At 45.6% G+C, this 27,451-nt stretch overlaps 2 protein-coding genes across 4 annotated transcripts; one reads left to right on the forward strand and one right to left on the reverse strand.

Annotated features, from left to right (window-relative positions):
* PCDH12 (protocadherin 12) lies at positions 1-7,290 on the forward strand. The gene is made up of 4 exons (XM_053397324.1): positions 1-3,362; positions 4,497-4,594; positions 5,450-5,562; positions 6,584-7,290. Exons 1-4 carry the CDS (start codon positions 663-665, stop codon positions 6,871-6,873), a joined length of 3,201 nt encoding a protein of 1,066 aa, XP_053253299.1. The 5' UTR covers positions 1-662; the 3' UTR covers positions 6,874-7,290.
* On the reverse strand, positions 7,274-27,451 carry DELE1 (DAP3 binding cell death enhancer 1). 3 transcript variants are annotated; one of them, XM_053397325.1, is made up of 11 exons: positions 27,305-27,451; positions 27,105-27,219; positions 20,240-20,315; positions 19,951-20,086; positions 19,585-19,725; positions 18,185-18,246; positions 12,886-12,979; positions 10,278-10,420; positions 9,091-9,252; positions 8,364-8,523; positions 7,274-8,251 (listed from the first exon to the last, which is right to left on the reverse strand). In XM_053397325.1, the coding sequence occupies exons 1-11, from the start codon at positions 27,354-27,356 to the stop codon at positions 8,004-8,006; spliced, it is 1,389 nt and encodes a 462-aa protein (XP_053253300.1). In that variant the 5' UTR covers positions 27,357-27,451; the 3' UTR covers positions 7,274-8,003. The 3 variants fall into 3 exon arrangements, with proteins under 3 accessions (XP_053253300.1, XP_053253301.1, XP_053253302.1); XM_053397326.1 differs by having other exon boundaries at positions 8,364-8,481; positions 27,305-27,449; XM_053397327.1 differs by lacking the exon at positions 9,091-9,252 and having other exon boundaries at positions 8,364-8,481; positions 27,305-27,450.

A 27,451-nucleotide genomic window follows, 5' to 3' on the forward strand; every position in this document is an offset into this window, starting at 1 on the left:
TACTACTACTACATATGGGGAGAGGAAGTAGGGTTGTCCTTGCTGTCACATTTAGCAGGTGATAATAGTGATCTCTGTGCCACGAAACACTTCATCCTGTGGATTTTGGCAGGTCACCCTACTGTTCACACTGCACAAGAACACCTTGGGGAAGAGGGGGCAGATCCCTAGAATCTGATCCAAGCAGATCCATGTGTGTTGTTTGCTTTGGCGTATCTAGCTTAGGTAAAGGCTCATCATCACCACGCCCTAGATGTGTGCATTACCTCTGCTCTGGGATGTCGGCGAGCCCACTCGTGTTCCCAGCTTCCTTGCAAATCCCACCTAGAGCCGGCCATTGTGCAGCTGGTCTACCTCCCCTTTCCTGTAGGTGGAGTTTCCCTAGGAAATGGCCTTGGCAGGAAGCTGCAGGGCGAAGTCTGCATTTCTAGGGGGCAGAATACACGCTCTCTGCTCTTTCCAAGCCCCCAGCTCAGGGGGGGTTGAGCGCTAGCAAGAGAAGGAGTTGTACAATCGCTGGCATTATCTGGAGAGTCGGATTTTCCTGCAGCAAGAAAGGTGGAAATGGACCTCGCCTCTAAGGAAGGCTTTGTGTTCTTTTGGAGTCTTTAGGATAGTCAACTTTCAGACCAACCCCACGTACAGAGGGGTTGAAATTTGCAATGCCACCATTCAGAAGAATGTCCTTGGCGTTATGTGTTCCGATATTGTGCTCTTTTTTTCTGCTGATGGATTGTCAGGAAGTTTCTACATTCACCATGCAGTATCAGATTCTGGAGGAAGTAAAGCCTGGGACTGTTCTGGGAAGGCTGTCGGAAGAAATTGGCCGGACCGAGGGCAGTTGGGGAACCTTTCAGCTGCTTCAGTCTTCTGCAGTGTTTCCCATACAGATGGACTCTCGAGACGGTTTGCTGAGCACCACAGGGAGGCTGAACAGGGAGCAGCTCTGCCACCACAGAGACCCGTGTGTCCTCTCATTCAGTGTTCTAGCGGCCCAATACTTCACCCTGATCCATGTGGAGATCCACGTCTTGGACATCAATGACAACGGGCCTCGGTTTCCTCAAGCGGCGCTGGAGCTGGAGATATCTGAAAGTGTATCCTTACAGACTCGAATCCCTTTGGGCCGAGCCCTGGACCCAGATGCTGGCTCTAATGCTTTCTGCTCCTACTTCTTATCACCCAGTGAGCACTTTGCCTTAGAGGTCACAGCCGGTTCTGACGGAACTCAGCAGGCAGAGCTGGTGGTCATTAAAGAAGTGGACCGGGAGCTCTACTCCTCGTTTGAGTTGGTCTTGACTGCAGTTGATCACGGAGTGCCCCCTAGATCTGGGACCACTGTTGTGACTGTGCATGTGCTGGACTCCAATGATAACAGCCCCACGTTTGCCCAGGGTTCTGTGTCGGTGGAGATCAGGGAAGATGCTTTACCCGGGACTTTTCTGATCAACCTCACTGCCACTGATCCTGATCAAGGACCTAACGGAGAGATTGAATACTCCTTCAGCAAACATGTTTCTGAGGAGGTGCTGAGAACGTTTGCTGTGGAGCGTCGCACAGGCAGTGTCCTTTTGCAGCAGTCACTGGATTATGAGAAGAGCTCAGCCTATGAGTTGGAGGTGCAAGCCAGAGACCAGGGTGCCAACTCTATTCCAGCTCACTGCAAGCTCTTCATACGTGTTCTGGATGTCAATGACAATACACCTGAGATCCAAGTCACCTGGGCGAAACAAGCAGCTGTACTATCAGAAGCTCAACCCCAGGGCAGCTTTGTTGCTCTAGTGACAGCATTTGACCCCGATTCAGGCCGTAATGGGCAGGTGGATTGTTACATCAGGCAAGGTGAAGAACACTTTGCCTTGAAAAGGTTCTCACCTGGCAGCTACATGTTGCTAACAAATGCCCCCTTGGACAGGGAGAGCTGGACACAGCACCACCTGACCTTGCTGGTCCAGGACCGAGGGAGCCCGTTGCTGGCCATAACCAGACATTTCACTGTCCATGTCAGTGATGTCAACGACAACGTGCCCTGCTTTGAAACAAACCATTATCATGTTTCCATTGCAGAGAACAGTGAGCTGCCTTCTGTTTTAGTTATGGTCAGGGCCCAAGACGCAGACTCAGGCCTTAATGGGAAAGTTGTGTACAGAATCCCAGATCCAGTAGTTCTAGAGTGGCTCACTATTGATGCCAGCACTGGGGAAATCAGGGCCCATGCGGCTTTTGATGCCGAGAAGATTACCAGCCTTGACTTCCTTGTAATAGCAGAAGATTTGGGCCAGCCTCAGCTATCGGCCAACGTTTCCGTGACGGTCACTGTGCTTGATGTGAATGACAATTCCCCAGTGGTAATAAAGCCAGAGCTGGAAGGTGACCGTGCAAGTGTCACTGCCCTTGTGGATCCTGACACTGGACATGTGCTGGTGCCCAAGGAAGAAGGGAGCTCCGAACTGGCCGTCTCGCTTAATGCACCCCTGCTGCTCACTATACTGGCAACCGATGCAGACTCCGGTTTGAATGGGACGTTGCTCTACAGCATCCTGAGTGGCAACGAAGCCGGAATCTGTGTCCTTGATCCCCAGTCTGGGCAGCTTTATCTGAATGGTAGCAATGCTAGCAGCCTTTTGGGCAGGGAATGGGACCTGGTGATATCTGTGAGTGACCGAGGCCCGGTTCCACTCTCCACCAGATTTCTGGTGAAGATCACATTCAAGAGGCATTGTGAGCGCATGCCTGATTCTTTCCCGGTGTCCCAGCCCCTCAGCCCCTCTGTGGTGACGGGAATCTGCCTTCTAGGGTTGCTTGCCATCTCTTTGGTAGGCTTGGGGCTGATTATGTCCCTGTGTAAAAGGGAGAAGCACGGCAGCATGGCATATAACTGTCGGGAAGCCGAGCAGGCTTACAGCCAACAGCAACCGAAAAAGCCCCCCAAACCCATCCAGAAAGCAGACATCCATGTCGTGCCTGTGCTGCGGCAGGAGGATGCCCAGCAGCCCCTGGCTGAGCTAGAGAATTCATCGGAAGCTGCCTGGCTTAAGGCCTTGGGGGTGCCATGCCACATGACCCCCACTCTGTACAGGACCCTCAGGAACCAGAGAAATTCCAGCAGCCTCGCTGAGCAGGCTCCTTGCTACGCACAAAGGTTCAGAAGCCCCACCGCCCGGGATGTGCAGCCCACGGATAAAAAACTGCTCGACTCCATCTTCTGGCCTAAAGACCACTTGTCGGAAAAGGCGAAGGCAGGTCCAGAGGAGGCTCCTAGTCGCCAGCACATCTTGAGAAGCCTTGTGAGGCTTTCTCTGGCAGCTCTTGCTGAGCAAGGCCCCGGAGGACAACTGGCCATGGAATCTGCCCCCGTCCAGGTAAGAGACTTCAGGACGGGAATAGGGTGGGTTGTGGGAAAGGGGAAGGTACAACAGAATAGGGATATATAGTAATCCATCTCTTGTGGGTGGTGATGCATAGTTGGCTATTGAAATAAATATAAATTATGCTTCCTTTTCAGATTCAAGTAATTTTGTTTTCAAAGTAGGCAAAGCTCCAGATGCCAACAAACAGATAGGCTTCCTGAGGGCAGCTGGTTTTCTTCTACTCTTTTTTGCCTAACCTTGTAAAACAGGTTCATCTATTAAATATGGCTGGTGGGGCAAGGAAAGAACACATTCTTCTGTTCCAGAAAGCCATGACAACTAGTCAGTAGGATCTAGCAGAATTGTATTTTTGCACCCGTTTCTGTGTTTTCTTTATCTGAGCAGTAAACACTTGTAACAGAAGTAGGAGGATTTATTTCTACCCCTTTTATTTCAGCATTGCTTACAGGGCAGTCCTGTGCAGGAGGTTTATTTGGAAGTTATGCCCCATGGTGTGTAACGGGGATTGCTCTGTATTATGTGTCTAGGATTTCAGCCTCAGATATGTTGCTCAGGTTTTACAAATCACTTTCCACAGAAGTCAGTCCAGGGGCAGCTTCTGTTTTGTAACTTCCTGCCACTTCACCTATAAACCTTTTAATTTGTGTAGTGACAAATCCCAGAGAGACAAGGGACGAAAGGAGTTGGGAGCCCAGGCTTCAAAACACTTAGCTGTGGCACTGCATGGCTACATCTTTGAGGTGCCAGTGGTGGGCAAGGGGTGAGATTTAGTTCCTTCACTGTTCTATTCAGGGTTGCTAGATTTATGAGCAATGCCAACCTATGTAGGCTTGCAACTAGAGTGTGCATTAGAAATTACTCAGAGGAAACTGTCCAACTTGGCAAGTTCAGAATCATTCAAACCACTGTAACGCTGCAGCGGTTGTCAGCTTTGCATGATGGGTGGTAGCTGCTGTGAGTAAACAGAGATGCAGATAGACACAAATGGCTTGTTTTCTTGCAGAGAGGGGAAGAGCACTAGACATTATAAATAGCCCAAGCGGAGCATAGGGGAGTGGGGATATCCTGTTAGGAAACAGCTCTGGTCAGGATTGTATGCGGATACCGGCTCTTCCTGTCTTTCAGCAAATCTCGCAGTTGTTGTCTCTACTGCATCAGGGCCAAGTGCAGCCAAAGCCCAACCACAGAGGGAACAAGTACACTGCCAAGAATGCTTCTTGCAGGTGAGTTTTGTGCAGCTTATATGCCCAGCCTTGTAAAGCAGCTTTTCTCCTTCACTGGAAATGACTGGCCTATCCCTCATGTCCTCTAGAAACTTGTCTCCCTATCACAGGTGTTAGGTTTGCCCACGGTTTAATAGGTCCTGTACCTTTAAAGATAAGGGACGCGGGTGGCGCTGTGGTCTAAACCACAGAGCCTAGGGCTTGCTGATCAGAAGGTCGGCGGTTCGAATCCCCACAACAGGGTGAGCTCCCATTGCTCGGTCCCTGCTCCTGCCAACCTTGCAGTTCAAAAGCATGTCAAGTGCAAGTAGATAAATAGGTACCACTCCAGTGGGAAGGCAAACGCCGTTTCCGTGCGCTGCTCTGGTTCACCAGAAGCGGCTTAGTCATGCTGGCCACATGACCCGGAAGCTGTCTGCGGACAAATGCTGGCTCCCTTGGCCTATAGCACAAGATGAGCACGTAACCCCAGTCGTCCGTGACTGGACCTAACAGTCAGGGGTACCTTTACCTTTAAAGAGCCAGGCACTTTTGCTGAGAGGAAGTCTTCAGTAGACGTGTAGCCAGTTCCTACATTTTTTTAAAGAGTTGACTGATAATGTGCTGAATGTATAAAGAACTGAATGTCTAACGCTTCTCTTACAATGAAGGTTGTATAAGGCATAGTACTGTGGTTTTGTTTATTAACAGTTAATGAAAGTTCTCTCTTATCCACTGCTGCTGTTGGGCATATCCCCTTAGGCTTGTCACTGTGGGATCTCTGCAAAGCGCAGGCTAAGCAGGACTATGGAAGGGCCAGTTTCTCCTGTGTTGGGTGAAGGCCCAATCACCTAAGATGCTTCTCCTTTTCCACAGGAACCCCAATTCAAATGTTGAGGATCTCATCACCAAGGAGGGCAGCGGCTGTGAACATCATGACTGGGAGCTGCTGGGAAAGGAGCTAGGGAACCTACTGGACTGCCCATCTGGTGAGATACCATCACTCGTGTCTCCTCCGTCTCAGTGGTGCAGTCTCTGAAGCCGTATCCTAGCTGATCTTATCCTTTCACGGGCCCATCATGTAATGGCTGACTAGGCACCCTTAGAGACACGTTTCTGTCTCTAATCCCTGTTCTGTGATATGCTACCTATGCTACCCATATGCTACCTAGGAAAAGACACAGGAAGAGTAGTGCATTGCTGGGATCCTCTTCCTAGTGATCAAGGTAGAATAACAGAATTATATAGAGTTGGAAGGGACCCCTGAGGGTCATCTAGCCTGACCCCCTGCAATCCAGGAATCCCAACTAACGCATCCATGACAGATGGCCATCCAACCTCCAAGGAAGGAGGTAGACAGGCTTATCTATTTATTTAAAATACTCCCTTTTTCTCCTAGCTCAAGGTAGCATACATGGTTCTCATCCTCTTCATTTCATCTCCGCAACAAGCCTGTGAAGTAGGTTCAGCTGAGAGGCAGTGACTGGTTCAGGGTCACCCAGTGAGCTTCAGGGATTTGAACTCTGGTCTCCCAAGTCTCTGTCCATCACTCTAACCCAGGCATAGGCAAACCCCGGCCCTCCAGATGTTTGGGACTACAATTCCCATCATTCCTAGCTAACAGGACCAGTGGTCAGGGATGATGGGAATTGTAGTCCCAAACATCAGGAGGGCCGGAGTTTGCCTATGCCTGCTCTAACCACTATACCACACTGGCTCTCTGCGTAAAATCCTGAGTGCATAATTCATTCTGCTTCCGCTAGAAATGGAGAGGGCAGCAGTTAGGTCAACCGCTGATGAACAACAAAAATCTTATTGCGGTGTCCCCCTGACCCACAAAGCATTGGAAACATTAAGGGGTAGAAATTTGCTTTTGATTTTAAAATGAGTAATGAGATTAACATGATGCAGAGTTTTGAAATCGGTACTCACATGGAATTACAGGACTCGTGTAGCCCCGAGTCTATCCTTATCAATGAAGCCTAATTTATTCTTTCCCCCACCCTGTAGGGCTGGATCTTGATCAGCTGAACGTGGAAGACCCAGCATGGATGGCGAGGCTGTCCTTTCCCATCTCAACTGACTACAAGGACAATATTGTCTCACCAGGGGCTGAACCGTCTCCACTGAGCGAGGAAACCACGGGCAGAGATGAACCTCACACTTTTGCAACCTTTGGCAAAGCAGCTGGGCACAAGCCAAACTCAGAAGAGCCCAGGCTCTCCAGTACCTTCCTCTCAGAGATGAATACACTTTTTGAGAAGATCTTGGCTCAGAAAGTCAGTCCCCAGGTGGATTGATGATTGGGGCTCTTGAGCAACTCTCAGAACGTAGCGAGCCCCAAGATCTGACTAGAGATGATGTGGGGGCTGAAATGGACAGTGCTTTGGGCAACAGAACTGGCAATTGCAGTAGCAAGGAGACCTTCACCTCTTCTGGAACAGCTACTAGCGGCCAGTCCTCTTTGTTCTTACCACATCCCTGCTGCAGGAAATCAGCATACCTCTATGGGACAATGAAAGGCAAACTGGAGCATAAGGCTCCCTGCCCCCCCCAGCCACTATTTAATTATTTTGAATTGAGTGGGAGCAGGAGCTAAGGTAAGGAAATGCTGCTTCTTGGTCAGGCACTGAGTCTTCAGCAGGTGTTTCTCACCTATTACCAAGCTTTTATACAACAATGAAATTTAGAAGCTGCTGCTTGAGTCCGTTATTTATTTATAATAAAAATAAAACTCTCAGGAACCAAATTCTGTTCTTTGAATTATTCAGTCTACCTCCCAAACTCCACTTCCTGTTTTTATTCTATTGCATTAAAATTTCCTTCCCATTAGAGAGAAGGTCCTTTCGCTCCCTTAAGATTCTGAAACGTGGCTAAAAATATCCTTTCCTTTCTGAAATGGAGGAGAACCAGCAGAATTCCTTATGCAATTAAAAAAATCCAGTAAGCTCAAATCTGTTAGAGAAAGAAGACTAGGGCAGACTCCTTCCCCAATTTCTGACTACAGTGTGAAATCGCTTGCCTGTTTTTCAGAAACCATTTATGATTGTATCCCCTTTTTACATGGGATGTGCAAGTCCACATCTGCTTAACTTCAGCACCAAGTGCTTTAAGACTTGGCCCTCAAAACTGCAGTCTGTAGGCTCCCCATGTTCATTTTGCAGATGCAACATTTGCTTCCATGGTGCAAGGGTCACTCAGCCGGAGCCCTGTATCCTGACTCCATTCACAATCAGATGCTGCCTAGATGGATAGCCTCCACTGTATCATTCTTTATGCTGCGGGCAAACTGTCAAATAAGAAGTTATACATTTAGGAGGAGATGGAAACAGGTGCCGGCTATGCCCATGTGATTTGCCTCTTAAAAGGATCACTGTGCCAGCCAGTAACACAGCCACCATCTAAAGCAGAAAGTTTCTCATTAGCCATGTTATCCAACTGCTACTCCTGAAGACCACGCTAAGGACTGTAGCTTGAGGTTATCTGGGAAAGCTGTGGTAGGCATGCAGTTTGCAGAGCTATTTGCTGCATCCCTAAGGCTTCCTGTGCTCCAGGAGTGAAGCAGGCCAAAAGCTGGCTGTCCAAAGTGAGAAGTCGGCAGCTGATCCAGGAGCTGAAGACAAGGGCTGGATGAAGAGGTTTTTGCTGCCAGTGGTGACGGGTCCCGGATCTGTGTAGCTAAGTGAGAGAGAATATCACATAATTATCACAACTGCAGTAGCCAACATTTCATTCATTCTCCAGTAAGCATCATTTCCACACCATTCCGCCCCGCCCCCCAAATCAGTACCTGCTATCTCCTTCTGTGCCATTACTCTGATTCTCTCCTGTGCAGCCTTGGAGCTCGCAGCTGCTGCTTCCTGGTAACGCTGTCTTGCTGTCGGTGAGTTCTGGGAGACTCTAGTGCCCTTTTTATAGCAAACACACAAATGAAAGCTGCTTGAGGAATCCTACATGCAAGTACATGTGTATAAAGAGCATTAATCATCCACTCCAATGCACCTGAAATGCAGTCTATTATTATTTTAGAACCACCCAATTCAAGGCAAAATACCATGCTTAAGCTGTAAACACTGCCCTGGGCCTTTCCACACGCACTGCCTTTTAAAAAACTGCAAATTCTCCAAAGCCAGATCTATCACTATGCATAATTAAAAAGAAAAGCCCAGCTGCCAAGGCTTACGTTCACTTTAAAAATACCTAGATTGTGGCAGATACTGGGCTGCCATTTGTTTTAGTGAACTGAAGAATAGCTATCAAGGAACAAAGAAAGCCTAGCAAAAACAGGCATAGCAGCTCATGGATCTTGTGTTTGCGGCCAGATGGAAAGCAAGAGGAGTGGTTAGTTGCACAGCCTGCGGTAAAATGCCTTGACTGAGCCAGGTGAGCACCTCTTCACCTAAGCATGCCAAACAGCTAAACTGTAAAGAGCAAAAGGAAGGGATTCTCATGTCACCCATGAACAGCCTACTTCTGCTTCTGAACTGCACGCCATAACTCTCCAAGCTGATGTTCACCTCTGTCAGCCCAGCAGCAGCGCCTTCGTCCAACAAACCCACGGCATCCTGCACATTTTCCTTCTTGTCTGCTCTTGGGCAGTGGCGGAGGAGACACTGAGTGTAGCGGTGCTGGGCCATGGGGTGTCCCTGGCGAGCAGCCCGCTGGTAGTAGAAGACTGCCTAGAACAGAGAAGAGGGACACTACTACACATCCTATAAACTGTGCTCCTGCCAGACAAGCAAGTGTTCCTCCCTGCTGGCTTCAGTCCCACACATGATTGGCAGGAAGGTGGCCTGGCATGTTAGCCCCCACCCCACTGCAAGGAAGAACTACTACAAAGTGGAATACCTGCCTGGGGAAGGAGGGGGCAGCAGCTGGTCCTTCGGACAGCCCTGACACCTCTCTCTTGCTGAATGTTTTAGCTCTCTTGTGTGAAAACATTGGCTCCTTACAGGGTAGTTTTTGACTAAGGTGCAGGCACAAGTTGCATAATGCAACTGGAGGCTCTTCTATAATGTGGACATTAAGTACCTCTACTGAGGTTCTCTTTGAGCGTCGGCATAATGGAAGATTCTTCATAACTGAATAAATGAGTTTCTCTTGTACTGGAACACTTGGAAAAAGCGCAACTTGGAGGACCGATATTTCCTGCCTAGAGCCTGACCTCCCTTTGATCAAGGACGCAAAAACAAAGGAAGCTCAGGCAGCCTGGAGCAGGAGATGAGCTGGGTCACTGCTGCAATTGGAGTGGCTGCCCCCTACCCCACCTCCATCGTTATGGCAAATGCTCCACTCTAGCCTACTGTTGCACATAAAGCTGCTTTGTTGCTAGTTTCTTATGACAGTGAGTGTTACAGGGATAGCCATGCTCTCTTGGGATCAGCTGAGAAGACTATCTGGGAAAATCTGAGAATTACCTACAATGACCAAAGCTGCATTAGGGGTTTCAGGTAGGGGATATTCCCAGCCCTGCCTGAAGATGCTGGGGATTGACTCTGGGAACTTTCACATACAAATCCGATGTGTGTGATGAACTGCAGCAAGGATCCCACTGCAGGTCTCTGGGTTAAAGCTTGTGACTCAGAAAGAGAAACAAATTATGTCTCCCAACACATATGGCACACACTGAAGTTGCCCCACACTCTCCTTCCCTCTTGTGCACAGCAGCAACACACAGGCCAAGAAACAAATGGGAATAGAGGACCTTGGCCACGTTCTTCTTGGTGCCTCTTCCATGTTCATAGCACAATCCCACATTAAACTGGGCTTTGCTGTGGTTCTGATCTGCAGCCAGCTTGAAGCAGGAAAAGGCCGTTTTCCACTGCTTGTCATGCATGTTCTCAAGCCCTGGGGAAATAATGTAAAAACAGTGGTCCAAATTCTAACCTGAGATGGTGATTGCACCTATTATCAAAGAGAGAATACCCTCAGGAGGACACTTATGCTTCAAACTATTCACTAATTCAGAGGCTATCCTGCAGTGAAGATGAGGCAGGCAGTGGCAATTCAATATAAAATGTACTGATTCCAGTATCTCCTGTTATGCACCTTCAAATTCATTTTCAGACAAGTTCCCACTGCACTACACTACATCCAGCAAGTCCTCCTATCTCTGTTTTACAGCTAAAACCACAGAGAACAGTACATACTCAGGTACTTAAGGTGGCACGGAGCATAAAATTGGACACAGTTACGCAGCAAGCAGCTGGCCATGTAACTTCTGCAAAGTCTTCCTTTAATCTTATTTAACTAGGCAGGACATGACAATAGTGAAATAGGATGCTGTTGCAAAAAAAGCACTCTGGTGAAAAAATGTTCAAATGCACCACACTCTCACCTACTTATCTAGTCATCACGGGATGAATGCTTTTTCTTACTTAAATGGGAAATATTTCACATGTCATTTCATGTACCCAGGCACCCAGGCATCTACTCTCAACAACAGCAGTTTTCATTGAAAGAACACTCCCCCCAAATGCCTTCTAACTTGAGACCCTTTGAAAACGTAGGTTGCTGAGGAATGAACCTGAGACTTTCTGGATTCAACACATGCTCTCTATCATTGCCACAAACCACTGAGCCGTGATGGTGAACTTTTTTCCCAGGTCTTCCCATGGCCACCCATCCGACACTGCACACAAAAATGGCCGTGACTGAATCCAAAGTGCACAAATTATCCCCCCACGGACAGAGTGCGAAAAATTATTAATTATTATTTCCACTCTTATAAATCAATTTCTCCCTCAAAATAGTGCAATTAATTCATTTCATCCAATTAATTCATTTCCCCCCTCAAGACAGTGCAAATCACATTATTAATTCTTCCATCTCCTCTTCCCTGCAACCCCTCCCCACAAAAGAAAAAACTGTATAAAGGTTTATAAATCATGGTTTTTAATTAATTCACTCCCTCCCCAGCCCAGCCCAGCACGTTAACTGTCTTTGTTATTATTTCAAGCTCCCACTGTATTTTAAGGCTCATCAGAAGGATTTTTGAGTTTCTCCCTGCTGCTGTGATGCTCAGGGCTCATTCACACTTCCTTCTGTGCTGCACTTCCTAGACGAAGGTCTGTGCTTTAAAGTGCCAGGTCTGAGCACTCCCCCTCCCCCCAGTGCTTTTCCTGCGGAAACCTGCTCTTTTAACGCTGAAGCGGAACAAATGGCAATTCTGAGTTTTCTGCGGATTGCTTTTTGCTCTGATTTAGCGGTTAAGGTTGGGTTTTCATGAGGAAAGTACCGGGGCGGGGGGAGGGGTACTAGGACACAGCACTTTAAAGTGCAGACCTGTGCCTAGAAAGTGTGGCACAAAAGCAAGTCTGGATGAGTCCTTCACCTGCTGGCTCTAAAGTGCAGCAATCAGCTGTCACCAATGGCTGCCAAAAAGAGATGATCCAGGAGAACAGGCAGTTCAGTTATTACTGAGAACAGTAGTGGAAGTCTCTCTTGGGCAGCCATCAGTAGGAAAGAGTTTCTGAAAGCTAACCAAGACTACTGTGCACTGCGGAAACCCTCAGCATATGGAGCCAGCTATTCTATGGAAGGACTGCAGAAGCAATATGGAGAACAAATATAATTTTGGGAATTCCATGAACACAGCAGGCAGTTCAGGAACAGTTCAGATCAGTTTAATTAAAAACCAAAACCTTTGGGGTGGGGAGTCTTCAGGGGCCACAGAAAACCTTTTAGTGAGGGCTGTGTATGATATGCAGGCTGCAGGTTAGCTACCTCTACCACAGAGACATCCCCCTTCCTTCAGCACTCAGCCTAGGAATCTTTTATTCCATCCCCACTGAGTTGCAAAGACCAAAGGATGATCCCTGAGACTCTACTCCTCTCTCCTTATAACTCAAATGTCCATGCATATCAATGGTAGCATATGTATGATACAGCAGACGTTCTTTCACATATACAAGATAAGTGGCTTAAACAAAGTTAGACTGTGTCATCCAAGAGAATGGAGCAAGCCAAGGTGATTTAACCAAAGACCAAGAAAAGGTTTAGCCATATAAAAAGGGGGGCAAAGAGGGAGTTTTTGCTGCATCCCAGAACAAACAGCTCTGCTCTGCCAGCAAATGTTACAAGATAAATCTATGCAGAATACTTAGGGGGCTGAGTAAACTGCATAAACGTCAAAGGAAAGGGACCTACAGAACTCTGTGCTAGATAAGTCCTTTCTCTGGCCCTGAGTCATTGCCCTTTTTAATATAAGTGAGTGGTTTAAACCTCTAGTATCTCTGTCAGGTGTATGACACAGTTGAAGACAGAAGCCCCTGCCTGACGAAGACTGGATAAGTAACTCTATAAGCTGTTACCAAGGATGTTTGATGCCACGGAAATGCTGGCTTGAAACACCTGCTGCACTTGAGAAGCAGCTTCACCAACAGATGACTCCTCTTCCAGATTGCCCTGCACAGAAGAGGCAAAAATGAAAACTGTGTATAGGTTGCCCATCTGTGGACAATCCTCTCTTTGCACTAGCTTTCACATTACAGGCATCTTCCCCACCTACATGTGTTTGCGTATGCATATGGCACCAGGAAAATCAATCAATCAATTTAAATTGTAAAAGGCACAAAAACAGCCTGAAGAGAGTGGGAAAACTGCAAAAGAAAAGAAAAGAAAAGAAAAAGGCATTAAAAGAGTGTGAAAATGGCTAGCAATCGCATAAGCCTTTGCAACTGAAATCCCAGGAGCCTTTGCACCAGTTTGAGAAAGGAGGTTTGGAAGAAATGATTGTGATAGTTTGGCAGATTTGGGGCAGAGTTTGGCTTCTTAGATGGTACAGGAAATCCGCATGTTGTGCAGGGGATACGTTCCAAACCCGCATGATCTGCCCCTTTTGTGACATCTTTGTGATGTTTTGGGGCTACTTCCAGGTTCAGCGCCTGCACATATGCGCAATCACACATCATTTGGACACTCCTATATCTGTTGTTGTCTGTATATGCGAAGTACCCGAGAAAAACCCCTGTGTAAGTGGGGAGATGCAAAGGTAGACTAGGAATCCTTCAGCCCTTCCTCGCAACCCAGGTTCTTTATCCCAGGAAAACTTGCTCAGAAGCAATTGCTTCTTCAGAATTTCTAAAGGTGCCCACAATTACTGTTCTGTTCTGTACCAAAGAAATGCTCATACTGTGTGGCAATCCTACAGCACCAGACATTTGGAGTGAGAATTGAAAGACTGTCCTTTCCTAATGGCTCTTAACCTAAGGATCACAAAAATAAGAAAGGAAGAAGTGGATGGTTTTCTGGAGCAACTGTGGCAATTTGCAAGTGGACAGATAAAAACTATTTCATTCTCCCACTTGTGTTGAACACAAAGTCTGATTTCCTACCACTGTTGAGAATATCAAGATTAATATACTGACACCATATCCTCCAGCAGGAGACTGGACAGGTGGAGTCATTTCCTGAAGTGTAGACTTGTCACTGGGCTTTGGGAAACTGCGGGTCAGAATGTTGCCATAGCAGTGACCCCGCAGTTCAGAGGTGCGAACTGACAAATGTCACAAGTGGCTGTCCTGGCATTTTCACACAGCTTTTGACTGCAGACTTTGGTGACATGAAATATGCTATCCTGGCTGTGAATTTGGTACTCTTTACAAATAATCTAATATACCAACTCCATGTGAATAGGCCCCAGCTGGAAAGAGGGAACTCAAAACTGAGCAGAAAGATAGTGTAAGAGATCAGTTCAAAAAGTCCAAAATTGCCATTATCCTTTCTTTCAATTGGAAATTTAGATACATTCAGATGTATCTCATGACATATGGCCACACTTTTAATGGCTACATGCCAAAGCCCAAAATGATGCATTTTAAATCATATTCTCCTTCAGAACAGATTCCTTCTTTACCATGTTACATGTTTGTTGCACAATTATTGTAGAACAGAACTGTATTGCTTACACACATAAACTGTACTACTTCTCTAGAATGCATGCTAAATTTGCAGTAGTAGAAGAAAATGCTCTTGGAGTTTGCTTCAGAACTGAATTGTGGTGCTATTCACACACAACTGTGTGAGTTGCATATCTGTGCGTTAACTGACCTACATTTAAACAAATGTCCCTTTCTTTTAAATCTTGATCAAACAAATTTTGCATTTGGGGCAGTTTGGTCAGGATTCCCTGGAGGGATTTCCCTCAAGGATTCTTGGAACTTTAGTTCATTAAGGGGGCTGAGAGTTGCTAGGAGACTTCTATTCCCCTCACGGTGGTTCATCAATCAATCCCTTTTCCCAGGGGTGTCCTAACAACTCTTAAGTCACCAATTATACTACGTCCACTGATTATACTATGTCCATGCCCTGGATCTACTAAGAGAAGACTTGGAACATGTCATGGAAATCGGGGGGGGGGCAGGGAAAACTTTCCCCAAGCCCTGGAAAACCACATTAGTGGGGAGATGGTCCATGCAGTTCCACCTTTAACACTATTCCCTTCTCTTTCAGCCTGACAGCTGTGGCACGCATAACTTACTGGCACTCAAGACTTTACATGCAGCTATAGCAAGAGCAGCTCTGCTTGATCACAGGGTTCACTGAGTCCAGCCTCTCTCAATCTGGTACTAGCAATGAACATTTGGAGAATCTCTTATCATCAGATACAACATAGCCATTTGAGGTACATTTCACTTCCTGTCAGATGTTTAGAGGGCTTTTTAGGTGAAGATTTTTTGCCCTCTTAACTCTTCAATATATCCCTTATTTCTTGCCATTAAAGTCAACACTTTAAAAGAAGATTTCAGAAAGTTCAGAAAGTTAGCACATGCTAATTTTACTGAAGCCAAGTAAGTGTTTTATTTTTTCAGTGAATCTTTAGCAAATCTACGGAGTCAGCAATTTCAGTACTGGAATGATTTGGTGCCATCAGATGGCAGAAGTATATATTACAGGATACTCTTCAGGATTAAGAGGCAGGAAGGACTGTTGTCAGAAAGAAAAATGGGTTAGCCCTTCCTTATGGAAAATTAAAAATGCTTTTGTATCAGAAGTTATAAAGCCTGGCTTGATAATAATACAAAAGATGTGAATGCAGCTCTCTGGCATGAAAAGTGGGCTTCCAGATTTGGACCCAGGAATTACCCACCCGTCCCTGGCCCCCTGTGAACATCGGTGGAGTGCGGGTAAGCGCTCGCCCCCATTCCACCCTGCCCTGCCCCCATTCTGCCCTTTTAGTGAAGTGTTTAGAGACTTTTGGGGTCACTTCCAGGTTTGGCGTCATTCACATGTGCATGATTGTGCATCATTCAGACATGTGTTCATCGGTCATTGCCCATATTTTCCATTTGTATGGTATTTTGAGTGCAACATCTGCAGGAAATAATAATACAGTGGTACCTTGGTTTGCATACGTTTTAGATTACAAACACATCAAACCCAGAAGTGCGTGTCCTGGTTTGCAACCTTTTTTTGGATTACAACCCAGTTTTTTTGGATTACGAACTAATTTTTTTTGGAGGCCCCATTGACGAAAGCGTGCTTTGGGTTACAACCTGTTTTGGTTTACAAATGGATCTCCAGAACGGATTATGGTTGTAAACCAAGGTACCACTGTAACAACAACAACAACAACAACAATGACAACAACCTGAATTCAAGAGTACGCAGTCACAGCACTGTGTGAGCTCTTGCTCCAGCCTTACTCTCTTTGCCTCTTTCATCAATCCAAACTTCTACAGTCATGATTAAAATGCATCTTGTATCTTTAAACATGATTTTAGTAAAACTGGAAATCCTAGTAAGGCACTAGGTGAAAAATTCCCAAACCATTAGTCTCAGGCCTGAACAACCTGGCAGACACAGCAAGGCTGTTGTTTAAAGTTCACAATCCAGTTCCATCCCCAATCTGGGTTGTGACACTATCATTTCCACAATTCTCTGTTTTTCAGCCGCATCTACTTGATACCACTTAGCTGAGACACCACCACTCTCTGTTAGCTATTCTCCTTCCCTGGACAAACCTACTTCCTGCTATTACCATATAGCTTCTTCTATCTGTACAGCCATGTGAGCTTTCCATCTTCTTATCAGACACCACTTGGTCTTCTCTGTCCTGCTTTTTTAAAGGTTTATGTCTCTTTCACCTATCCTTCCCTTGGGTTCCGTCAGGGAACTGCCATCAGCTCAGACTCGAGAGGTGGAAGGGCAGTTGTGTTATAGGGAACCTCCGAAAGTCTTGCAAAGCAGTTCCTCCTCTGGCGAGGAGGAAAGCCCCACCTCCAGTGGGAAGGAGGTGGTGGGACCAGGGGATGCTAGGGAGAGCCTCAACACCGACCCTGAGCAAGCCGGAGAGGAGGGAGGTACCCCTTTGCCAGCGCCCACTCTGTGCAGTAGATTTCGGCGCAGGGAGAGGAGGAGAAGGTTGGGGGTCAAGCGACTGTTATGCTGGGGGAGGTACAAGGACTGACTACTCCCAGATTCTGCTAGCGACTGAGCCAGATATTAACTTGCGACGCTCTTCACTGTAAATAGTTTTGCACTAAGAATAAAGCCTGGAAAAGACAGGTCAGAGTCTTGCCTGTTTGCTCTCGAGCAACCACACCACCATCTGACAGGTTCCTGTATCTCATCACACTAACTCAGGCTTCCTCAAACTCGGCCCTCCAGATGTTTTTGGCCTACAACTCCCATGATCCCTAGCTAGCAGGACCAGTGGTCAGGGATGATGGGAATTGTAGTCTCAAAACATCTGGAGGGCTGAGTTTGAGGAAGCCTGCACTAACTACTCAGCCTCCTTCTGAGGCTCTGCTCCATTCTGAACCTCTCCTCACTGTTCCTGGGCAGCCTTCCCCAATGTGGTGCCCTTCACAGGTTTTAGACTAAAACTTCCATAATCTTGGACCACGGGCCATGCTGGCTGGGGCTGATGGACACTGAAGTCCAAACCATCTGGAGAGTGCCAGAATGGGGAAGGCATAGGAATTTAATCCCAGCCAGAATTGGTATTTTCTTCTTCTTTCACAGAAGCTGGAGAACATTCTGTTGCTAGCAGTTTTATCCCCTGAACAGTTGGAACATGCACATTTTGTGACATCAACCAACTGTTGTCAGATGAGTCAAGCCAAAATCTTTAAACACTTTTTATGTCAATGTATACAGTTTGCATTAAGTGAGCTGTCTTGCTAGAACCTCAATGTTTGGCAGATTTCAAGAGACAACGTATACCTGCAAATTCTGAGTAACAGAAGGAAACATGGATGATACCACTTCAGTAAACAAACCAAGATTCTTCACCTGGGGTGGTGCTAGTGATCATGGCCCAAGACTGTGGTGCCTTATAGCTTAATCTACGTGGGCATATCCATTTCTTACTCTCATTGTGCAATCATGTCAAGGTAGGGGTTCCAAAGCAAACATTAAAATGTGCCTTTGCTTCTACCCTGAATTTAGTTGGTCTCAAAGGTATCATGGATGTCCCTGAAGTATACCTATATGTACATGAAATCCACATGATACTAATACGGCAAGTGGTATCAAGGTTATGCAGAGAGTGTGTTCATGCTTTCGAAAAATTAAAGACCCTTCCCCAGCTCATTATCTCATACTTCAGAAACTCTGAGCTAAATTCATGCTAAAAGCCAAGTCCCACAAAAAGAAAAGAGGGATTACCTGCAAGCGTAATAGGCATGAGTCTGGTTCAGAACTTGTGCTGGATAGGAAGAGGATGTCACCTGCAAAAAAACAAAAAAAGGTAAGGCAATGACAGTCTGGGCCTCAACACAGAGTTGCCTTCCCTGCCATACTCCTGGTTGCACAGCTCTGGAAGTTGCAGCTTCCTCTCCCACTCTTCTGTTAAATCAGCAATATTTTGTGATATGCCTTACAGCGGACAGCTCTCTTGTACGTCCCTTCAACTAAGTTTTACTCAGAGTAAACCCACTGAAATTAACAGGTTTAACTCAACCATATCCATGAATTTAAATGGGTCTATTCTGACTCAACAGTCATCCTGCTCATCTTTGAGAACTCAGTCAAAATAAATAATTTGGCCAGAGCCGTTCTTTGCACAGCATGGGTAGCAACCTGTGGCACAGATCATGAAAGTGGAATACGGACCAAGAATCTGTGACACATCTGGACAGAAGCAGGAGCGCCCAGTCAGGTACAGCATTATACTGCTTCCTGTCTCCACAAAAGCTCACCAGACTGGGACGAAACCTGTGGTTAATAAGGGGGTTCCTTATTAGCAGTTGTGTGATTAGATGGCCACGCTCCTGTGCCTCCACATTACCTTAGTATAAAAACATGTGCTTTGCCTAAGATCCAGGTTCAACCCCTGGATCTTAGAGGAGGGCTGGGAATTGGTATTGCAGAAACCTTGGGAAACAGTTGCCACCTCCAGGTGGGCTAAACGGCTTGAATCAGTAAGGCAACTTCATAGAAACAGGACTTCCCTCACATTAGCCACAAGGCTATTGTACAGCTATACCCACTCTCTCTACTGGATTGTAGAGATTCTGTAATGACCCAAATACCTGTTGATTACAAGAACCCCAAACATATTTTAATATTCCCATTCACCTATGGCCAGAAGGAAATTAATGTAAACAATTTTTCTTCTTAAATTGCAGCTATTTGGGTTACTAATAATTTATTGATGACTATATTGCTCATCAATTTGTTTCAACAAGACTTTAAACTTCCTCTTTTTATAGACATTTTTAAGTCCCACTTTCTCCTTTCATTAAAAGTATGAAAATAAGGGTGATATATTCATTCAAACCTGTCTTCTCCGTTATTTAAGAACCCAAATAAATCAAATGCTTTTGAAACACAAGGTACTTGACTGGAGAGTTCCATAAAGCAGCTACTGATTGGAAAGCCCACAAGTGAATCTCCTGTTTAACCAGAGACATCTCAGGCAACCATGTCCCAAGTCAAATTCTCTCCAGGCTTTTGCCTCAAACAGTCTGCTTGCACAACCTGTTGATTTCTCTGTCCTCGTTTGCAGCTGGCCACTACCCCATGCCTTCTGACGTGTCTTTGCATTCTAAAATCAAGATCTGTACCTGTTTCTGAAACATGTTGATATTGTTTTGGCTGTGAAGTTTTGCTAGATGGATTCTTTGGTGCATAGCCGGAGTCGTCTCCCACGAAGAAATGTTGTTCCTCTTTCCCACTGGAGCAAGCAGAAGGGGCTGTGGGAGGGACTGAAGGAGAGGAAACATATTAAAAGTACATAGGATGCTGTCTCAATCCCTATTTTACAAAGATAGATCTTCAAACTTCTAGGAGTCTTTACAATTCTGATACAATTTTACTGCTGGAGTTTCAAGTGCAGTACATATAACTGAAGTGTGTGCATGTGTGCGCAGTGTATTCTTCCCAGCACATGATGCTCTAGACTCAGTTGTGCCATTCCCTAGCAAGCTTACCTGAATGTTGACTTTGGGGCAAAACAGCAAGATGACCCTCCAATTGGTAAAACCCAACATCTCCTCCACCTGGTTGCACAGAGCTTAGCCTTCGAACATGCTTCACCAACTCCACAGCAAGAACAGCCAATGCACTCTAACAAAGGAGAGCAAGGATTAGGGACTATCAGAACAGCTTTGTTAAAGGCTCCTTAAAGGAACAACTCCGTTCCTATTATAAAGACACCCTGGCTTCTGCCCCCAAAGCGACCATTCTCTTCTACCATGCAATCATCCCAGGCCTACTTACCAAGGTGAAGGATGTGCAGTGATGCAAGAGGTTCCCACATCCACAACTTCTGTGCTGCTGGTGCCTACCATGCCGGCTTCAGAAAGAAGGACAAGAAAAGAAAACAGATATGGAAACCAGAAAATAAGCTTGCATTTAATTCAGCCTGCACCAAAGCTTTGGAGAAAAGGCTATGTGTGACCTACTCCACAATCTACACTCAGACACCAGCTTTTCTTGCGGATGGGGTTACCTGCCACTCAGTTTTCATATTAATATTCATCTGTGTTTTTCCTGTATGTAAGCAGGGTTAGAAAAGTTAACTGAACAATTTTCTTTTCCCCCCTATGAACTATTCACCCCAAACATATTTAGCTTAAATTTAGTGTTAGGTGGATGCAGAACTATAGCACTGGAATCTCTGGGCAAGTGTCCAAAGTATAGTGACCTTTGAGTCGAGGACATGGTTCATCTGTGAACTTGTGTAAGCCTGATGCTGGTTGTGTTCTGCCTCTCCAGCATGGATGTAATTCAAGCTGGAGCAAAATGGAGATTTCTAGAGGATGATGAAAAATCTTTTTAATTTTAGATTGCAATTCTGTACTCATGATCTGCTGGATATGGTAGAAACCCCTTTCTGCCCCCTGACATGGCAGTAGATGATGAGATACACTTTAAATAAATAATTTATTTTTAAAAACTCGGTAGAGAGAAAAACAAAACAAAACAACTCTGCCCACCCCTACGCCTCAAGCCACCCTCATGATGCAGTAAAATATGATGCAAACCAGCACCCAGTTACAACATACCACCAACAGCCTATGAACCCCACAGAGGGAGATAACTCAAATGCTGGAGCTGTTACTTTCTTGCCTCAAGGTGTGCACACTTAGAGCACACAAGGGTGATGGTACGTAGGGAGAAAGGGCACTCTGCACAAAGCAGCCTGTCAGTGCACAGAGCTAACACTCCTTTAACTAGAACCAAGACTTGTACCTTGTCTTGGAACTCTAGACACAAATATTCAACAGCAACTCCCACTCCACCTCCACAACTGGAAGAAAGCACTCCACAGAGGTAAAAAAAGAAAGGCAGCAACCATGCTACAAGGTATTGTTTCTGCAGCTGCCTCCGTGTGCAGCTGCACATGCCCTGAACACCTGTGAATGGGAGTTGCCTACACACACACACACACACACACACACAGGCATGCACTTGTGTGTGCACACACACCACTTACTTTTCAACACTGTGCTATGTGTGAATACTGTGTCTTGGCCTAAATGTATTGCTGTAACACTCTGCTCTACCAACAGCTGAGAGCAGTGTCTCCCACAGACAGTAACCCCACACCTAGGACAGTATCCTGCAGGTGAGACTCAAGTGCAGGCCTGGAAAAACTGTCTCTGCATGTGCAATGTTCCACTCGAAACCCCAAAGGGATAAGGGGGAAGTTCTGTTTAACTGAGAAATCCAAGAACAGTAATCCTTCACCTTACATGCATTTGACTCATGCGATCTCAACAATACGATGTTGAAGGCAGACCGGAAGTTCAAAGGAAGGCAGGTAGCTTAAAAGATCTCTCTGAACTGGGTCCACTTGGCACACCAATTTTGGAATGCTCTCACAAGATCTCATGGGACAATCTGAGTTTTGGGGGTGATCTCATGCCAGCACACCAAGCAGTCCTTGCTCCCCAAGCAAGGCGGAGATCTTAAAAGCTATTTTAGCACCAGGTCTGCTTTGGCAACCCAGTGTGAAAAAAGTTTAAAAGCTCTATGCTTTGCTTGCTGAGCAAGGCCCACTCAGCGTGCCAGATCTGGGAGTGCTGGGGATGCTCTCTCCCCACCTCCTTACTTGCTAGCCATGGGGCAGATCCAAGGGCTTGATGTAACCAGGGCTTTCTTTCAGCCAGAACTCACCAGAACTCAGTTCCGGCACCTCTCAGGTGGGCAGCATTGCCATTATAGGAGAACAAGGGAGGCATTCATGGTGAGTTCCAGCACCTCTTTTTCTAGAAAAATAGTGCTGCGTGAAACCCTTGGATCTGAGTCCCATGTAAGATGAGGGAATATTGTACTGCAGCTTATTTTATGGTTTACATCTATCATTTGGAGCATTATTAAAGTCTTGAAATCTAATTCCTCAGTGTTCTCTGTTTAATAACCTGTGACCATGTAATGAACTGCAGTGTTATTAAATCTGTATCAGTAATAGCAGTCCCAAGTGCCTCAGGGATTCAGTGGGGCAGTGGGACTTAGGCTATGCTTGGAGCATGGGGTGCTAATCTGAAAACATGCACCAGCATCCACATCAAAGCAATATTCTAATGGGGTCAGATTCTAGGGCAAAACACTGTGACACAAACCACTTTCACAACTCATCACTTTAAAAAAGAAAATGCACAACTAAAAATATAAAGCATTAATGGGGAGCTGCTTGAAAACAGATATATAATGCAGGTACACTTATCAGAGCCGGGACTGTGTAGAGGTAGCAATGGAAAAAGAACTGGAATGACATGACCAGCTCCTCTGGCTACAAAAGAATTGCGTGGTGACAGTGGGCACTGTTTTCCAAGGAAAGCTGGCATAGTTCTTTTTTATTTATTAAGTTTCAAAACTAATGTTCTGCATATACATTAACAGAAAAACAAACATGAGGCATAGGGCAATAACAACTGTTCATAATATTGCTATACTATTATATAAAGGATCAGTACGGTTAAGCTGACAACTAAGAAGTTGAGGGTCAAAGGATTATGTTGAGGAAAAGGATTATGGTTGCGTTTCTTCCAGCCAAGGTGAGTATGGAGCAAGTTCCTTGACCTAGAGGTCCGTAACTTCCGAAGGAACAGGTGGATGTATTTGATGGGTTTTAACAAAGTCTAAAAATTTCCCACCAGACTGTCATGAAGGAGCCTGGTTCTGCCTTTCCCTTTAGGAATCTGAAATGCCATCTTGGCTTTTTTGAAACGTTTGACATCTTTTGTTCTTATATGTGATGGAATCCACCTAGAGTGGCTGGGAAAATGCAGCCAGATGGGCAGGGTATTATTATTATTATTATTATTATTATTATTATTATTATTCCCCAGCCACTCTGGGTGGCTTCCAAAAGAATATTAAAATACTGTGATACATCAAACATTAAAAGCTTCCCTAAACAGGGCTGCCTTCAGATGTCTTCTAAAAGTCTGGAAGTCTTCTAAAACTATTGTTATTAAATTATTATTATTTTCCTGAAGAGCAAAATTCCAAATCTTATTCCACTAGTTTGTAATACTGAAATCAAAAGTGTCTTCCAGCATTGAGTTAGACAGTCTTGCTGCAAGAAATCAGGAAGGTATGCAGTTCTTTGGATTTAATGTCCTCATTTATTCCTTCAAATATCCAGAATAAAGCAAGTTTTGGAGAAAACTGAATATGGTCTTTAATCATTTTTAAAATGTCTACTTATATCTCAAACCATATTTGTTGTTTTGGACATTCCCACCACATATGTGCCCCATTGACCGTATTCTCTCCAGCACAAATGGTAGGACTACAGAGAAATACCGGAAAAATTGACCAGTGTAAAATACCATTTATGAGCTATTTTTAATGCCTGTTCCCTTGTAAGAACAGTGTTAGATTTAAAGTGGCCTTCCCCCCACATTCCTGACCAGGTAGCTTCATCTTTGGTTTCCCTCAGGTTCATCTCCCAATTAGATTTTAAACTTGGCTAAAATCTCATAATACAAATTCAGTAAGCTCTTACACATTGCTACCACAAATACCTTTCCATTAGGAGAACAGATGAGTGGCATGAGAGTGGACTACAGGGACTTGCAATAGATCTAAAAGTTGATAAACGTGAAGCCATCTTACAGGTAAGGTTCCTTAATGCCAAGGTTAATTGCTTTCTTGAGATTGGGCATGAATTTTGGTAAAAATATTTCAAACAATAACCCTTTGGTTGTCAAAATAATGTATTCTTAATAGAGAGGTCATTAGCTTTAGAATAATACTTCATTGGCATTAGTGGTGAACAGCATTTTTTCTGCCATTTTTCCCAAATGTCAATAGAGCATTATGTGTATGTGTTTAATATTATTACAAAAGACATGTGAAATTGGGTTGAACAAAAATTGAGGAAAATGTACATTTCCTATTTGAGAGTTTCCTAATTGGACCCATGTCTTGTTGGGGCAGAATATCATGCTTGCAGGCACAATTCTATGAGCTTAAAACTGATACAACACAACAAGGTGGAGGCTTGAAGTAAGAGAAAGAAGAGACCTGGCCCTCTTCCAAGGCATATTAGCTCCCCCAACCCACCCTTAACTATAACCATGCCCAAAATTCATCTTTGAAACACCTGTAATGTGGAGCTGGGCAGACCAGAAGTCATAAAAGCACAGGCGACAAGAAGCTCAAAGCTTTATTTCCATAAGACTCCCAAAGATATTAAAATAACACAATCCTTGCCAAAGCTATATTGATAATCTATGTGTCTGCAGTGAGCAATATTTCCTGATCACTTTACAGTTGCCAAAATTTGGCTACACTAAGGTGAAGGTAGCAAACGCTCTGTTGAAGAGCCCTCATGTGAAAAGTCCTCCCTCTGAAATAGCTAAGGTTTTCCCGCTCCGCACCCCACAAAAAAAACCCCAGGGTGAATAAACTTTGCAGTTTCTAAAGCCCTTTATTTGTACAGTTTTGCAACCAAAGCCAATGAGCTCTGAAAAATGAGCATGAGCTTGAAAGTCTTGTTCCAGAGAAAAAATGGCTTTGATCATTACAATCACATGCTGAGAATATAAATTGCACATATTTCCCTTTAAGCACACTGGAAGCCTACTTTAAAGAATGTAGCCTCAGGCAAACAAGAACTCTTCTTCTGGACAACTGCTTGAGCTGCCACCCATCACGAATATCGCAGGACAGAACTAATGATAAAAAGAGCCCAGGTTAGGGCTTGGATGGAGAACCTGTTTTCAGCCTGAGAAATGAATTCTTTTTAAGGTAGCATTCTGGGGGGAAATACCAGTGCAAAATTAGAGCAACAAACTTTAACTTTATGGTTGTACAGTAGACTTGTATTTACATACACTCAGACATCCCTCTCTATGCTCCATCCAAGAAGCATAATCAAAATCCAAGGACACATTCTAGCCAGGGGGTGTGGTGTGGGGAGAGTCCCAAGGGCCAGAGAGAGCCTGTGGCTCCCCATTTCTGCCTTATGGCCTGATTTTGCCCAGATTTTGGGCTTGCTGTGAGGTGTCAGTTTAGGCCAGGGGTGAGAAACTTCTGGTCGGTGGGTCAAACTTCGTCAGCTATGTCTCCTTCAACGAATGAACGAACAAACGAACTAAAATTATACATTTCTTATTAATCTCCTCACTATAGCAAATCACAATTTTATGTCATCATTTCTAGCCGATTTGTTTTTATTAAGGCCACAGCTGTGATACTATTTAAAAAGAAAATTTGCAAAAATACAGTGGTACCTTGGTTTACAACCGTAATCTGTTTTGGAGGTCTGTTTGTAAACCAAAACAGGTTGTAACTCAAGGAGCGCTTTCACCAATGGGACCTCCAAAAAAAATTTGTTTGTAATCCCCCCCCCCCAAATGGGTTGTAATCCAAAAAAAGATTGCAAACCGGGACATGCACTTCCGGGTTTGATGTGTTAGTAATCCAAAACATATGCAAACCAAGACGTATGCAAACCAAGATACCACTGTATGGATTTCCATCATTTCTTTTGCACTTAGAATAGTAATAATTGTTCTTACCAATCCAAATGTAGTCTAAAGTTATAAAGCACAAAATTCATGCCTTATAACTTTATTTCAGCCATGAATGGTTACTGTACAGTAATAAATGATTGCCGGTTATGTAGTCCAATTTCAGGAGGTTTTCATTTTAATATTGTTTTATATTTATATATTGTTGGGGAAATAAACAAGAAAATTGTCGCTGTTCTTTATTTCTCCTTTTGCCTCACTGATATAGAACCTGACTATATAGGAAATTGGTTCTCTTTCTGTCAGTGATTGTTTTAGATTCCCACAAGCGATCCAACCCAAAACATGTTTCAGATTGCAAGCAAGGATAAATCTCGTTATTTTTCTACTTTCACTGCCTTTTCAAAATCCACCCACACAGGAGCAAAGTGTGATTAAAAGGAAACAACAGCCAGTGGCGTAGCGTGGGGGGTGCAGGGGGGGGCCAGCCGCACCGGGCGCAACATCTGAGGGGGGGGCGCGCGCGCTAATCTAGTGGAAGAGACTCGAGTGCTAAAATCCACGGGGTAGGGGGCGCAAATTACTTGCCTTGCCCCGGGTGCTGACAACCCACGCTATGCCACTGACAACAGCACTTCACTTCTTTCCACACAGGCATGCCTGCTGTGTTTCTGATGCTGCGTCTCTATCCGAAGTCTCTGTTTAACAGCCAAAGGTTCTTTTGGTTGGTTCCCAAACTTTTTGGGAGCCCCTCTTTGGTTCCACAAACCAGCACCATCCAAAACCTGTGGTTTGCATGGCCCGCTAAGAAAGACGATAACCCAATAAAATTCAAAAGAGCAACCAATTAATTGCACGTTTAATTGAAATCCAATTACAAGTTCTTCTCGTCGAATTAACGTAACGGACGAAGGTGATCCAGCAACTTTTCAAGGCCTGGGGTGGGGTGTCGTTTACACCTGCGCAGGTAACCTACGGAGGCTCACCTGGCGCCACCGTTTCCCTGGGCTGCCCTTCGCCCTTTTCTTCTTCCTGTCAGCCCTGCTTGTCAAGTCCCAATAAATAACAGTGATAATGGCAATGACAGGGTGACAATGACAGCCCGCCCCCAGGGAGAGCGGGGCTGCAGGTGGGGCGGGGTCTCGGCGCCTCACCTGTCCTCGGTCGGCGAGGGGTCTCCGTCACAGGGCCGGGCCGGGCCCACAGGCCGGTGGCGGCAGAGGGCGACGGTGCCGCCGCCGCCTCCTCCTCCTCCTCCGGGGAGCCTCACTGCGCGGGAGAGAAAGAGACAGAGATGAGGAGAGGGGCGAGAGACCCCCGCCGCGCCCGCCCTCCGCCCCGAGGCGGGACGCACCTCCCCGGCCGAGGCTCCACAGCAGCCGCCACAGCATCGTCCCGGCGACCATAGAGAGGGGCCTCGCCGTCCCCGCCAGAGCGCCCGGCTTGCGTCAGGCTCGCGCCACGAGCGGCTGACTTCCGGGGGTCTCCGTCGAGCTCCGGA

The sequence above is a fragment of the Podarcis raffonei genome, chromosome 7 (genome assembly GCF_027172205.1).
Source record: "Podarcis raffonei isolate rPodRaf1 chromosome 7, rPodRaf1.pri, whole genome shotgun sequence".
Classification (NCBI taxonomy): Eukaryota; Metazoa; Chordata; class Lepidosauria; order Squamata; family Lacertidae; genus Podarcis; species Podarcis raffonei.